The 14,168-nt window shown below is 44.4% G+C and overlaps 1 protein-coding gene across 1 annotated transcript in view; it reads left to right on the plus strand.

The window, feature by feature from the left end:
• The window catches only part of LOC124382842 (zinc finger protein 850-like), a 66,263-nt gene extending 53,293 nt beyond the window's left edge, over positions 1-12,970 (plus strand). The window contains exons 6-7 of the mRNA XM_046845132.1: positions 1,756-2,437; positions 11,783-12,970. Coding sequence (XP_046701088.1) covers positions 1,756-2,437; positions 11,783-12,589 — 1,489 coding nt within the window. The 3' untranslated portion in view covers positions 12,590-12,970. The remainder of the gene's footprint in view (positions 1-1,755; positions 2,438-11,782) is intronic.
• The last annotated feature ends 1,198 nt before the right edge of the window (positions 12,971-14,168 follow it).

The following is a 14,168-nucleotide window of genomic DNA, read 5'->3' on the forward strand; positions in this document are numbered from 1 at the left end:
TTGTGTAAGAAGGAGAGAACAGGAGAAGAAGAGAACAGGAGAGAAGATGTAATCAGACTCCCTCACCCCCCACACTCACACGTGGAGGTGAAAGTTTCATGGTTTGGGGTTGTTTAGGATCAGTGAAGATTCCGGAAAGTGAAAGGAATCCTGAACCAACATGTCTCCATTCCACACTTCATCACCATGCAGTTCCGTCTGGACTGCGGCTCATTGGAAGCGACTGTACAACAAGATGATGATCTGAAGCGCACGTCTGAGTTCTGTACGTGTTATTTAGAAAGTAAACAGACGTCTGGAGTGATATTTATCATGGAACCACCTGCCCAGTCACAGCACCTCAGTCCTCCTGAACTGCTCTGAGATGAACAACAAATCTCCATCTAGTGAAGAACATCTTTGGAGAGTTTTACAAGAGACACAGCAAAATATTTCAGCTGAATGTGTGGAGAAACGAAGTGTCCGGATGCTGAGTGTGTGTGAAGCTGTTCTTCATGCTGATGGAGAATAAAGTCTGTATATTTATAGATTTGTTTGGTCAAAGTCAGTCTTCAGAACGTCGCATTACTGAGTTTGTTGTAGAAACAAAAGGAACATTAATGTGTCTTTCCAACACTATTAAACACTCGGGGTTTCCACACTTTTCACACACAGTGTTTAGTGTTCTGCTGTATTACTCATTTTACTAGTCGAGTTTTCTACCGATTATTCAAATGAGAAAATGCGAGAAAAAAAGTCAGAATTAGGCAAACGTACATTTTGTATGTGGCATAAACAGGCTTCCATATGAATCTTCCCCTCGTTGTTTTCTCAGATTTGTTCTTCCTGCAGAGTCTTTACCTGTCCAGAGCACTCCAGAGTTAAGCGGGTGGTGCGTCGGTAATAATGGTCCGTGGGAAACACAATGTGTGTAGTTAAATGGACTAAACGATGCATTGAGGCAAATCATTTGCCTTAAAACCATTTTTTTTGTGGAAATGTACAGTTCAGTGTCTGACATCAGGATGAAGTCATAATGGTCATGTACACTTTAGTGTCTGACATCTGATGGGAGGAAACTGTTCTTGAGTCTGTGAATGCAACAAACCTGTAATGTTTGCCAGATAGTAGAGGAAGAAGAGAAAATTAGCAATATCCTCCGAGTGTGTTATGCTGCACCATGACCACTTAAGCAGCAGTTCCAAAACAAACATCAAAGCAAATTTTCTGTAGCTTTAGCATGAGATATCAAGTGTGTACGAAGTAGCCAAAGACCAAACTGGGGAGAAAATAGTGGAAACAAAATCCCAATTTGATTCCTACCTCCTTGCCAAGCGTTCCTGAAATATATTCTGTAAAAGATCAGATGTTCAGATAAAGTGTGGTGATGATTGTATGATTGGTCTCAGTTTAAATACCTGGCTGAGAAGTGGATGCAGAAGGTGTGAATTTTCACTAGATGTCCCCAAATACTCTGAAGCACATAGCAGGCAGTTTCCAGACAGCTTTTTGCCAATAAATCTGCATTGGCAAAAATCAATACTGATAGTTTTTCCGGGTTGCATCTGTGCTGGGGAAGTTTATTTTATGTACTTGAAGTGTGTGTGTTTGTTTTATATCTAGTATCCATTTTAAAACTATTGGTATGTTAATCAGTTATCGGGAAATAAGATCCAACGTAGATATGGGTCAAATCTTTTGACCTCTAATTTGTTTGGTTAAAAATATTAATCTACGGATCATTTGTTTTTTGCCTTTTTTTCTGGTGCAGATTTGAGTGGTGTCCTGCCTCCTCCTCTTTCCTCACATCATACATTTCTCTCGACAAAGAATATCAAGAGTTTTGGCCATGATGCAATCAGAAGAGATTAAATGTGAGGAACTGGAACCTGAGGAAAGCTGCAGTAGTGAACAAGTCCTAGTATCTGATACTTTCCACACCAAAGTCTCTCGCAGACGAGTGCAAAAAGAAAACCACCACTGCTCGCTGTGTGGGAAGAGTTTCAGCCGCAAAACTTACCTCAGACAACACCAGCGGATCCACACCGGAGAAAAACCGTATCACTGCTCACATTGCGGAAAGAGTTTCAGCCAGAAGAGTCACGTCAAACAACACCAGCGCATTCACACCGGAGAGAAGCCGTATCGATGCTCAGAGTGTGGGAAGAAGTTCACCTGCCAGAGTCACCTCCAGAGACACCAGCGCATTCACGCTGGAGAGAAGCCGTTTCACTGCTCACACTGCGAGAAGAGGTTTAGCGAAAGAGGTTTCCTCATCAATCACCTGAGGGTTCACACAGGAGAGAAGCCGTATCAGTGCTCAGAGTGTGGGATGAGTTTTACCCAGAGGAGCAATCTTCAAAAACACCAGCGCATTCACACAGGAGATAAACCGTACCACTGTCCAGACTGTGGCAGGAGTTTTACACAGAAATCCACTCTTCAGATCCACCAACGTATTCACACTGGAGAGAAACCGTATTACTGCTCACAGTGCGCAAAGAATTTTACTACGCTGAGCAATCTCCGAAAGCACCAGCGTGTTCACACTGGGGAGAAAACGTTTCGCTGCTCCGAGTGTGGCAAGAGTTTCAGGACACTCAAAAACTTTCAGCAACACAAGCACATGTACACAGCTGAGACCGAGGACATCCTGCAACTAGAAACTGTCATCATTTAGTCCGATTCTTATCAAGAGTCCAAATGAGATCTTTAACCACTTCATTAGAGTGTTTTTCTCAGTGTTTTATTAGAGGCAGTGGGCCTTATTAGATTAAAATTTATGAAAATTGTATTTATCCTTGTGATTCAACACAAGCTGTTTCTCAGCGGACTCTCCGCGCTGCTAAAAGTTGGTTGTTACAGTATGAGGCAGCAGTTGCCAGTGAGGTAGTACGCTGCCCCCAACTGGTGACTAAACACATGGAAACCATCAGAGATTCTGACTCTGACATCGATCAGAGACTGTAATGTAATACATGTTATAGTTGGAATTTAAAATCCTTATTTCAAAAGGTTAATATCTTAAAAGGTCTTAAAATCTTTAGGGAAGTTTGCGTTTGGAAAAGTCTGGAATTTTGAAATGAAAACTGTGTAGGAACCCTGTTTTTAAACTATTTTATACTCAGTACCCAAGGAGTTACGGTTTAACCATTTTTATTATAAATGAATATCATCATGGTGTAAGACAAGCTCAAACTCTCTTACCAAAGGTTTATGGACACCTGACAGTAAGATTTGTATGTGCCTATTTTTGAACCTAACCATTCCACATTTAGTCTCCATTTGCTGTAATAATGAGCTCCACTCTTTTGGGAAGACTTTAGATTTTGTGGAGATTCATTCAGCTACAGGTATAAGTCAGGTGCTGATGTAGGTGAGATGAGGAAGCCTGGGATGCAGTCAGTGTTCATATTCAATCATGTTAAATAGGGTTGAAACTCTGTAGCAGATCTTCCACACACATCCAACCCATGGAAAGCAGATCTTCATGGAGCTGGCTTTGTGTACAGAAACATTGTCATGCTGGAACAGGTTTGGTTCTCCTAGTTCACGTGAAGGTAAAATTTCATGCTCCTGCATCCAGAGCCATCTAGTTTTGAGGAAAAACCACATATGGGTGGAAAAGTCAGGTGTCCTAATACTTTTGGCATTATTTATATATATATATATATATATATATATATATATATATATATATATATATATATATATATATATATATATATATATATAGTTGGTAGGTGGGATAAATGGATGGTGGTGGGAGGTGGTAGGTGGGATAAATGGGAGGTGGTAGGTGGGATAAATGGGAGGTGGTCGCTCAATAGTTGAGGCATTGGACTTTACATCGGAAGGTCACGGGTTCAAATCCCATCACCATGCTGCCACTGCTGAGCCCTTGAGCAGGGCCCTAAACCCTCCCCTGATCAGTTGTAAGTCGCTCAGGATAAGGGCCTCTGCCAAATGCCGTAAATGTAAATGGTAAATTCCTTGTTGTATCCTTTAGTCGTGGACTTGAAAAAAGATATAATAAAATAAAAGTCTAATATTTTGCCAGAACGTCTGATGGACATGAATCTTGAAGATCATTTACCTTCATCCATACAGTTGCATCCCTTGTGTTTAGGACACTGGATATTTCAATCGTCTTGGTTTGAGACTGGTTGGTCCCTAAAAGTCACACCCATAGCTCTTTCTGAACATTTTATTCCACATTTATTTCCTCTTTACTGATATAATAACCTCCTCCATCCTTCTGCGGAGGCTTTTCTCTGTGGGGATTAACGATCATTCAACATTGTTTCATAGAAAAGCCTTTATTTATCACATATACATTACAAAACAGTGAAATTTATTTACTACTCTACTGTGTAGAGCGCAGGGTCGGCCATGAAACAGTGCCCCCTGGAGCACAGAGGGTTAAGGGCCTTGCTCAAGGGCCCCAAGAGTGGCAGCTTGGCAATGCTAGGGCTTGAACCTGCAACCCTCCTATTACCTGGCTTAAAAAATCGCATTTAGATCTGGTTCGATGGTTCAAGATGGTGGTTCAGGCGTTGGTCTGGATAAATATATAATTACTGCAAACATCCATGGCCCCTGGTGACCCTCGCTTTGGCCCTCGGTGCCATTATGAGAATAAGTCAAAATGAAAGAAATGCCACTAACAGAGATCTTTATTTTTAATTTAACATTAAAATAATATTTTTGGTTTTATTTTCAAGCTGAAATTAAGTGAAGTGGTATTATTGCATTTGGAAAAAAGAAGACTAATAAGGAGCAGCTTCGTGTTATTGATTAGAGGTCACTGATATTACAGGCTGTATTGCAGAGGATCTGATTATCTGTATTAGACATTGAACTCTACTGTACTACATATAGAACTATGTTTTAATTGCACTATAAGATTTACTGAATAATTAAACTGCATTAGTTATGCAGATTACAGAGTAATGTTTTGTATTTATGTATAAATATTGTGAAATAAATGAGAGGAAACATTGCAACTTTCATTTTAATATAATACAGTTTATATATTATAATGCAACATTTACATTCAGCCCACAGCTGTCACTCAGGTTCGGTTTATGGCCCTTTTATAGGAAAACATTTGGGCCCCTCTGGTCTAACAATATATAGGATATGGCTAGAAGTTTGTGGACACCTGAGCATAAGATTGCTAGGTGCTTCTTTTTGAACATCCCATTCCACACCTAGTTCACGTTTTTTATCATATTGTAATAGGCTTAATATTATAGATGACGTTTCCATCTTCAAGACCATCACTACACGCTCCAACCAAAAGTGGTGGATGACCGCTAAGGTGCGTGCGCTGCTGAAACACAGAGACTCCGCCTTCAGAGAAGGGAACAAGACGGCCTTAAGAACAGCAAGGGCTAAACTGTCCCGTGCCATCAGAGAGGTGAAGCACCAACACGCTAAGAGAATCCACGACCACTTCCAGGACAGCGAAGACACCCGGCGCATGTGGCAGGGCATCCAGGCGATCATAAACTACAAGACAACATCACCTGCTTGTGACCGTGACGCCTTTCTCCCAGATGCGCTGAACGACTTCAACACCCGGTTTGAGGTACAGAACAACGTGAAGGCGAGGAAGACCATCCCTCCTCCCACTGACTAGGTGCTCTGTCTAATCACAGCTGAAGTGAGGAAAACTCAATGCAGAGTTAACCCACGGAAGTCTGCTGGACCAGACAACGTTCCTGGCAGAGTGCTTATAAAATGTGCAGAACAGCTAGTGGATGTCTTCACCGAAATCTTCAGCATCTCCCTGAGCAGCGCTGTTGTTCATATGTGCCTCAAGACGACGACTATCTTCCATGTCAAAGAAGTCTACAGTCTCCTGCCTCAATGACTATCGTCCCGTAGCACTCACACCCATTGTGATGAAGTGCTTCAAGAGGCTCATCATGAGGCACATCAAGACGCAGCTTCCACCCGAACTGGACCCCATGCAGTATGCGTATCGTTCAAACCATTCCACAGATGATGCTATCTCCACCTCCATCTCACAACTGTGTAGCAATGCCCAGCTCGAACCACATCAACAAGTACGCCAATGACACGACCGTGGTGGGTCTAATCCAGGGATGGGCAAACTGTTTGACTCACGGGCCACAATAGGTTCTTAATTTGACAGAGGGGCCGGGCCAGGATATATATATATATGTATGTATTACATTAGAGATTTGGCCTGTAACATGTAGCTGAGCATGAATATGCAAGGCTCAGTTGTACAAATTGTTTTCCAAATGCATTAAATTAAATTCATTTATTTTGTTGCAGAAGGGCTCATAAGAGAAGAAGAGAGTAATACACGCGAACAAGGTCAATGTAGCTGAAGTGCGACATCTTTTGGGGAAACGTGGGCATTACAGGGGAAAGATAAATTGAACCAGGTTTATTTTAATAAAATTAATAGAATGGGCCGTAGTTTGCCCATGTCTGGTCTAATCAGTAAAAATGATGAGTCAGCATACAGAGAGGAGGTGAACCAGTTAACAGCCTGGTGTGGAGCCAACAACCTGTCTCTGAACGTTGACAAAACCAAAGAGATGGTTGTGGACTTCAGGCGAGCACAGAGCGGCCATTCTCCACTGATCACCAATTGATCCTCAGTGAAGATCGTCAAGAGAACCAAATTACTTGGTGTTCATCTGGCGGAGAACTTCACCTGGTCACTCAACACCAGCTCCATCACCAAGAAAGCCCAGCAGTGTCTCTACTTCCTGAGAAGGCTGAGGAAAGCTCATCCCCCATCCTGACCATGTTCTACAGAGGGACCATTAAGAGCATCATGAGCAGCTGTTTTTTGCTCCTCTTGACTGCTGCTGCTGCTGTTTTCTGCACTGCATTGTGTTTGTTTATATTTAATCTCGGTTATAGTTTTTATAGTTCTCTTTCCACAGTACTGCATATTCAGAGTATACAGTAGGTTTACTGTTCGGCGCTCTCTTGTGTTATGTGTATTGTCTCACACTGTCTTGTGTTGTCTGTCTTTCTTTACTGTTTGTCTGTCTGTCTGTACTGTTGTTCATCTGCACTGTTTGCACTCGGTTGCACTCTATGCACTTTGTGTTGTGTTGTTTGGTGTAGCACCAGGGTTCTGGAGGAACGTTGTCTCATTTTTACTGTATACCACAGTGTATAGTAGAAATGACAATAAAAGCCTCTTGACCTGACTTGACTTCATGAAGCTGGATTTGTATACAGGGGTATTGTGATGTTGGAATAGGTTTGGGGCTCCTGGTTCAAGTGAAGGGAAAATTTAAAGGTGCTGCATCCAAAGACGAACAAAACAATTGTGTTTGTAAAAGAAGCACATATGTATGGAAAGTTCGGTGTGTCTACATACTTTTGGTCAAATCGTGTATGGATTTGCAGATCAAACTTAAACTTCGATCTTAGTAAACCCTGATTAACTGGTACTTGTTGATGGAACACGAGGCCAATAATTTATAATCATCACAATCCATTAATTGAGTTATATTTGTATAGTGTTTAATAAAAAAAAAACTTTCTTTCGGCTTCTCCCGTTAGGGGTCGCCACAGCGGATCCTCCGCACGTTTAATAATGGATGTTAAAATAGAAATAAATAAATTGCAGGTTTAATTTAGGAATTTGTCATTTATCCACCAATGAGCGAGTCAGATAAAATATTTATGTTATTACCATTTTCTTGTGTGTGTGTGTGTGTGTGTGTGTGTGTGTGTGTGTGTGTGTGTGTGTGTAATATTCAGATGCTCCAGTAGGTGTCGCTGTGAGCGTCCAGGTCGCGTTGTGTTACAGGAATAGAAGAAGGCGTGCGGCAGTGTTGCTGATTGATGATCTGATCTCGGACTCTACTAATCATCTTTCCATTCCAATATTTCTGACAGGGTTTTACCTCCACACTTCCATCTGATCCGCTGGAGCTGAATTTGAGGAGCTTCACTGCGTTCTGCTGGAAACATCAAGGTAACTTCAGCTCGGCTAACAGTGGCTCAATCCTAAACGGGTTTCTGCTCCCTACACTAGTGCACTACAGAGTCTACACTAGCGTTTACTACACACTCCGTGAGTGCACTACAGAGTCTACACTAGCGCCGTTTACCACACACTCCGTAGTGCACTACAGAGTCTACACTAGCGCTGTTTACCACACTCCGTAGTGCACTACAGAGTCTACACTAGCGCCGTTTACTACACACTCCGTAGTGCACTACAGAGTCTACACTAGCGCCGTTTACTACACACTCCGTAGTGCACTACAGAGTCTACACTAGCGCCGTTTACTACACACCGTAGTGCACTACAGAGTCTACACTAGCGCCGTTTACTACACACTCCGTAGTGCACTACAGAGTCTACACTAGCGCGTTACTACACACTCCGTAGTGCACTACAGAGTCTACACTAGCTGTTTACCACACACTCCGTAGTGCACTACAGAGTCTACACTAGCGCGTTTACTACACACTCCGTAGTGCACTACAGAGTCTACACTAGCGCGTTACTACACACTCCGTAGTGCACTACAGAGTCTACACTAGCGCGTTTACTACACACTCCGTAGTGCACTACAGAGTCTACACTAGCGCGTTTACCACACACTCCGTAGTGCACTACAGAGTCTACACTAGCGCCGTTTACCACACACTCCGTAGTGCACTACAGAGTCTACACTAGCGCCGTTTACCACACTCCGTAGTGCACTACAGAGTCTACACTAGCTGTTTACTACACACTCCGTAGTGCACTACAGAGTCTACACTAGCGCGTTTACCACACGCTCCGTAGTGCACTACAGAGTCTACACTAGCGCGTTTACCACACGCTCCGTAGTGCACTACAGAGTCTACACTAGCGCCGTTACCACACGCTCCGTAGTGCACTACAGAGTCTACACTAGCGCCGTTTACCACACGCTCCGTAGTGCACTACAGAGTCTACACTAGCGCCGTTTACCACACGCTCCGTAGTGCACTACAGAGTCTACACTAGCGCCGTTTACCACACGCTCCGTAGTGCACTACAGAGTCTACACTAGCGCCGTTTACCACACGCTCCGTGGTGCACTACAGAGTCTACACTAGCGCGTTACTACACGCTCCGTAGTGCACTACAGAGTCTACACTAGCGCTACTACACGCTCCGTAGTGCACTACAGAGTCTACACTAGCGTTACTACACACTCCGTGGTGCACTACAGAGTCTACACTAGCGCCGTTTACTACACGCTCCGTAGTGCACTACAGAGTCTACACTGGCGCCGTTTACCACACTCCGTAGTGCACTACAGAGTCTACACTAGCGCCGTTTACTACACTCCGTAGTGCACTACAGAGTCTACACTAGCGTTACTACACACTCCGTAGTGCACTACAGAGTCTACACTAGCGCCGTTTACTACACGCTCCGTAGTGCACTACAGAGTCTACACTAGCGCCGTTTACCACACGCTCCGTAGTGCACTACAGAGTCTACACTAGCGCCGTTTACCACACACGCTCCGTAGTGCACTACAGAGTCTACACTAGCGCCGTTTACTACACGCCTCCGTAGTGCACTACAGAGTCTACACTAGCGCTTACCACACGCTCCGTAGTGCACTACAGAGTCTACACTAGCGCCGTTACCACACGCTCCGTAGTGCACTACAGAGTCTACACTAGCGCCGTTTACCACACGCTCCGTAGTGCACTACAGAGTCTACACTAGCGCCGTTTACCACACGCTCCGTAGTGCACTACAGAGTCTACACTAGCCGTTTACCACACGCCTCCGTAGTGCACTACAGAGTCTACACTAGCGCCGTTTACCACACGCTCCGTAGTGCGCTACAGAGTCTACACTAGCGCCGTTTACCACATGCTCCGTAGTGCGCTACAGAGTCTACACTAGCGCCGTTACTACACACTCCGTAGTGCGCTACAGAGTCTACACTAGCGCTGTTTACTACACACTCCGTAGTGCACTACAGAGTCTACACTAGCGCCGTTTAGTGCACTACAGAGTCTACACTAGCGCCGTTTACTACACACTCCGTAGTGCACTACAGAGTCTACACTAGCGCCGTTTACTACACACTCCGTAGTGCACTACAGAGTCTACACTAGCGCGTTTACTACACACTCCGTAGTGCACTACAGAGTCTACACTAGCGCCGTTTACACACACTCCGTAGTGCACTACAGAGTCTACACTAGCGCCGTTTACCACACACTCCGTAGTGCACTACAGAGTCTACACTAGCGCCGTTTACTACACACTCCGTAGTGCACTACAGAGTCTACACTAGCGCCGTTTACTACACACTCCGTAGTGCACTACAGAGTCTACACTAGCGCCGTTTACCACACACTCCGTAGTGCACTAGAGAGTCTACACTAGCGCCTTTTACCACACCCTCGGTAGTGCACTACAGAGTCTACACTAGCGCCGTTTACTACACACTCCGTAGTGCACTACAGAGTCTACACTAGCGCTGTTTACTACACACTCCGTAGTGCACTACAGAGTTTACACTAGCGCTGTTTACTACACACTCCGTAGTGCACTACAGAGTCTACACTAGCGCCGATACACAATCAGGACTGATTTGGGACTCAGCCCTTGTTATGCAGGACAGTGTATAGATCATGATTGATTGATTCATTGGTTGATTGATTGATTAATTGATTACTAAAATGGAGATGATTATAAATTAAGTATCTTTAGCTTAAGCTGTAGTTTAGTTAGCAGGTGATCTGAGGCGCTAGCGTTGATGCTAGGTAAATAGCAGTATATGTTGAGGAACGTTATTTTCTGCAGGTCTCTGAGGTGATTATTCATTCCAGAGTTGTTTATCTGTACAGACTGTGTATTATTTTGGCATGATAATAATCTAAGACTGTTTACAGGTGTGAATGAAGGACGAGAAGCCTGTACCATGATACAGTAGATGGACTGCAGGATCTTCTACAAATCATGGAGGATGTGTCCGTGAAAGGATAAAACCCCTTATGCTGCTTTCTTGCTGCCGGTTGCCATAGTAACGTTTGTCATCCTGCGGCACAACTGGCATTCCCCTGTCACATGCTCTCTCCTGCCTCCACGGAGTTGCTCCGGATATATTTGCCCGGAGACTCCCACATCTAACCACTGACGCCAGATGTAGAAAACAAACAGCCTGCAGGTGAATGTGTGAACATTGTTGTAGTTTTATTTCTAAAGCTCAAAAACGTTTCCTCCATGTTCTCTCAAGTCTTAGGCAGACAGAGACCTCAGTGGTGTCTGAACTCTTCTAGATTGTTCTCCAGGTCAAATATGTGAATCCAGAGGTCCAGGTTCACTCCTGCCTCATCAGGACTCGCGGCTTAGTCTATATCCCTGGGTCGCGGTTAAATCTCTCTACAGAGGTGTCTTCCTCCTCTCACAACACCCGACTTGGTACAGGTTCCTCCTGTACAACTTCAAGAAGATCTAGCCATTTCCATCTGAGGCCAGTCAAGAGCTCTGTGTCCGTTTATAAAAAATCAGCAGTGTGGCTTATTATTATCTTTCCAATCTAGATCCAAGTGGAATCTTCTTCTGCTTTCCGTCCACCTGTCCTGTGTCCTGTTTATTTAACTTCTGCAGGAACCTAAACATCAAAAGAAGATGAAGGTAGATGAGATTAAATGTGAAGATCCAGATCCCACAGAAAGCTCCAGCGGTCTTCAGATCAGTTCTCCCAGTCAAATCCAGAAAAATCTTCACCAGTGCTCGGAGTGTGGGAGGTGTTTCAGTCAAAAGTGCAACCTGAAACAGCACCTGCACCTTCATACAGGCGAGAAGCCGTATCAGTGCTCACACTGTGGAAAGAGCTTCAGCCTGAAGAGCACCCTGACGCAGCACCAGCGAACCCACACGGGAGAGAAGCCGTACCAGTGCTCGGACTGCGGGAGGAGCTTCAATCAGACGACGCACCTCCAACAACACCTGCGCATTCACACTGGAGACAGGCCGTATCGCTGTTTAGAGTGTGGGAAGTGTTTCAGCCGTGTAGGAACCCTGCAGATCCACCAGCGCCTCCACACCGGAGAGCGTCCTTATTACTGCTCACAGTGCGGGAAGTGTTTCAGCGAGAGGGGAACTCTGGTGCAACATCTCCGCATTCACACGGGGGAGAAGCCGTATCAGTGCTTGCACTGCGGGAAGAGTTTCGTCGGGAAGAGTAATCTCAAACAGCACCAGCGCATTCACTCGGGAGAGAGACCATACCCGTGCTCATACTGCGGGAAGAGTTTTACCCAGAGGGGGAACCTCCGGAAGCACCTTCACATTCACACCGGAGAAAGACCCTATCAGTGCTCAGAGTGTGGCAAGAGCTTCACCCAAGGAACTGACCTCCAGCTCCACCAACACATTCACACCGGGGAGAAGCCGTATTACTGCTCAGCCTGCGGCAAGAGCTTCACCAGTTACAGCAATTTCCAGCAGCACCAGCGCATCCACACGGGGGAGAAGCCATATCCGTGCTCAGAATGTGGGAAGAGCTTTAGGACCCACAGGAATTTGCGGCGACACCAGAACGTCCACGTGACCCTGAGCGAGCAGGTTTGCGGATCTCCACAGGAAGAGTGACAGTTACTAAGTTCTGTTCTCAACTAATCAGTCATAAGACCATAGTGATAGACCAACTGCATAATATCGTGTTGGTCTGCTGTTGCTGCTAAAACAGTCATGACCCATCGAGCATCAACATCATGAACTTCTTCAGCATTTCGAGCTACAGGAGCTCGTCTGTGGGACCAGCCTTCACTCCACACGTGCGTTAATGAGCCTCATCCTTCACGACCCTTTCGTTGGTTCACCAGTATTCTTCGCTTGGAGCACCAATCGATACTGACCACTGCAGACCAGGAACATCACACAAGAGCTGCAGTTTTGGAGATGCTCTGACCCAGTCATCTAGACGTCACAATTTATCAAACTCCTCAAATCCTTATGCCCATTTTTCCTGCTTCTAACATCAACTTTGAGAACCAAAATGTTCACCTGCTGCCTGATAAATAAATCCACCCACTAACAGGAGCCATGATGAAGATCATCAGTGTTCTTCACTTCACCACTCAGTGTTATAATGTTAATGTTATAGCATCATGCTGGTATAATGTTTTCCTGATCAGTGTACATCACATGTACATTACAGCACTATGAGATCATGGAGTAGACCATGATCTCAGTTTTGAGTAGTTTTGAGGGCCCCATCATTTTTGGGTCAAATATCTTAGAATAACATACTGGTAGTAAATGTTTGGATTTTGCTTTCTGATAACTTTATGATGCATGGTGTGAACGGCGAGAAAGACGCCACTAATGCATGCGCCAATACATTTACACGGAGAGCGGCTGTGAGAAGCATGGAGACTTTCATGGTTTTTCAGACACCTGCATGTACCTTTTGTTTCTATGCAACAGAATTCTAAAAGGCAAAAACATTCGACACTGAACGATTGGAGGAACATTTCCGATAAGAGCGAGCCACCTGCAACGATCTCATTTACATACTGAGCTTCATGGTTTAGGGCCTTCAGCAGTGGTAGTTTGGAGAACCTGGAATTTGACCTTGAATCATGACCTTCCATTAGAACAGAATGGTCAAACAGCTCTGGTGTGTGATGGTTAGAAATTTGGATGGATCTTATTTAAAAACGAGATAAATGATAAATAATTGATTGATTGATCAGGAACATGTTGGTGGATCCTCTGACCTCCGGTTCATACTCACGTGAACAGCACACATACCACGTTCACACATGCTCAATACAAAGATAAAGCTTCAGCATGTTCCACACTTCAGGGTTGGTGCAAATTCACAAATTCATACTGCGTGAAGATCAACAGAATGTTGTGACCTCAGAAAACCCAGGATGGAAGAAACGCTGGTTAATCAGAAGGTAATGAAATCACGTGGAATGAGAAGGTGCCTGGTTCGTGTCGCTGTGTACAGAAACCGATGGGATCTTCTGGAACGTTCCTCCACGATGACTCAATGAGATAAAGCTGTTGTTATATTACTGTGGAAATGTTATTAAAAGTGAAAAGGATGAGTGCAGGTTTTGCTGAAACATCTGATGATCTTAAGTAATTGTTTTTGTTGATTTGCTTCAGTTTGGGAAAAAATGTTATTTAAATACGTTTATCTATAATGAGCAAACCA

Source organism: Silurus meridionalis, chromosome 1 (assembly GCF_014805685.1).
Source record: "Silurus meridionalis isolate SWU-2019-XX chromosome 1, ASM1480568v1, whole genome shotgun sequence".
NCBI classification, from domain to species: domain Eukaryota; kingdom Metazoa; phylum Chordata; class Actinopteri; order Siluriformes; family Siluridae; genus Silurus; species Silurus meridionalis.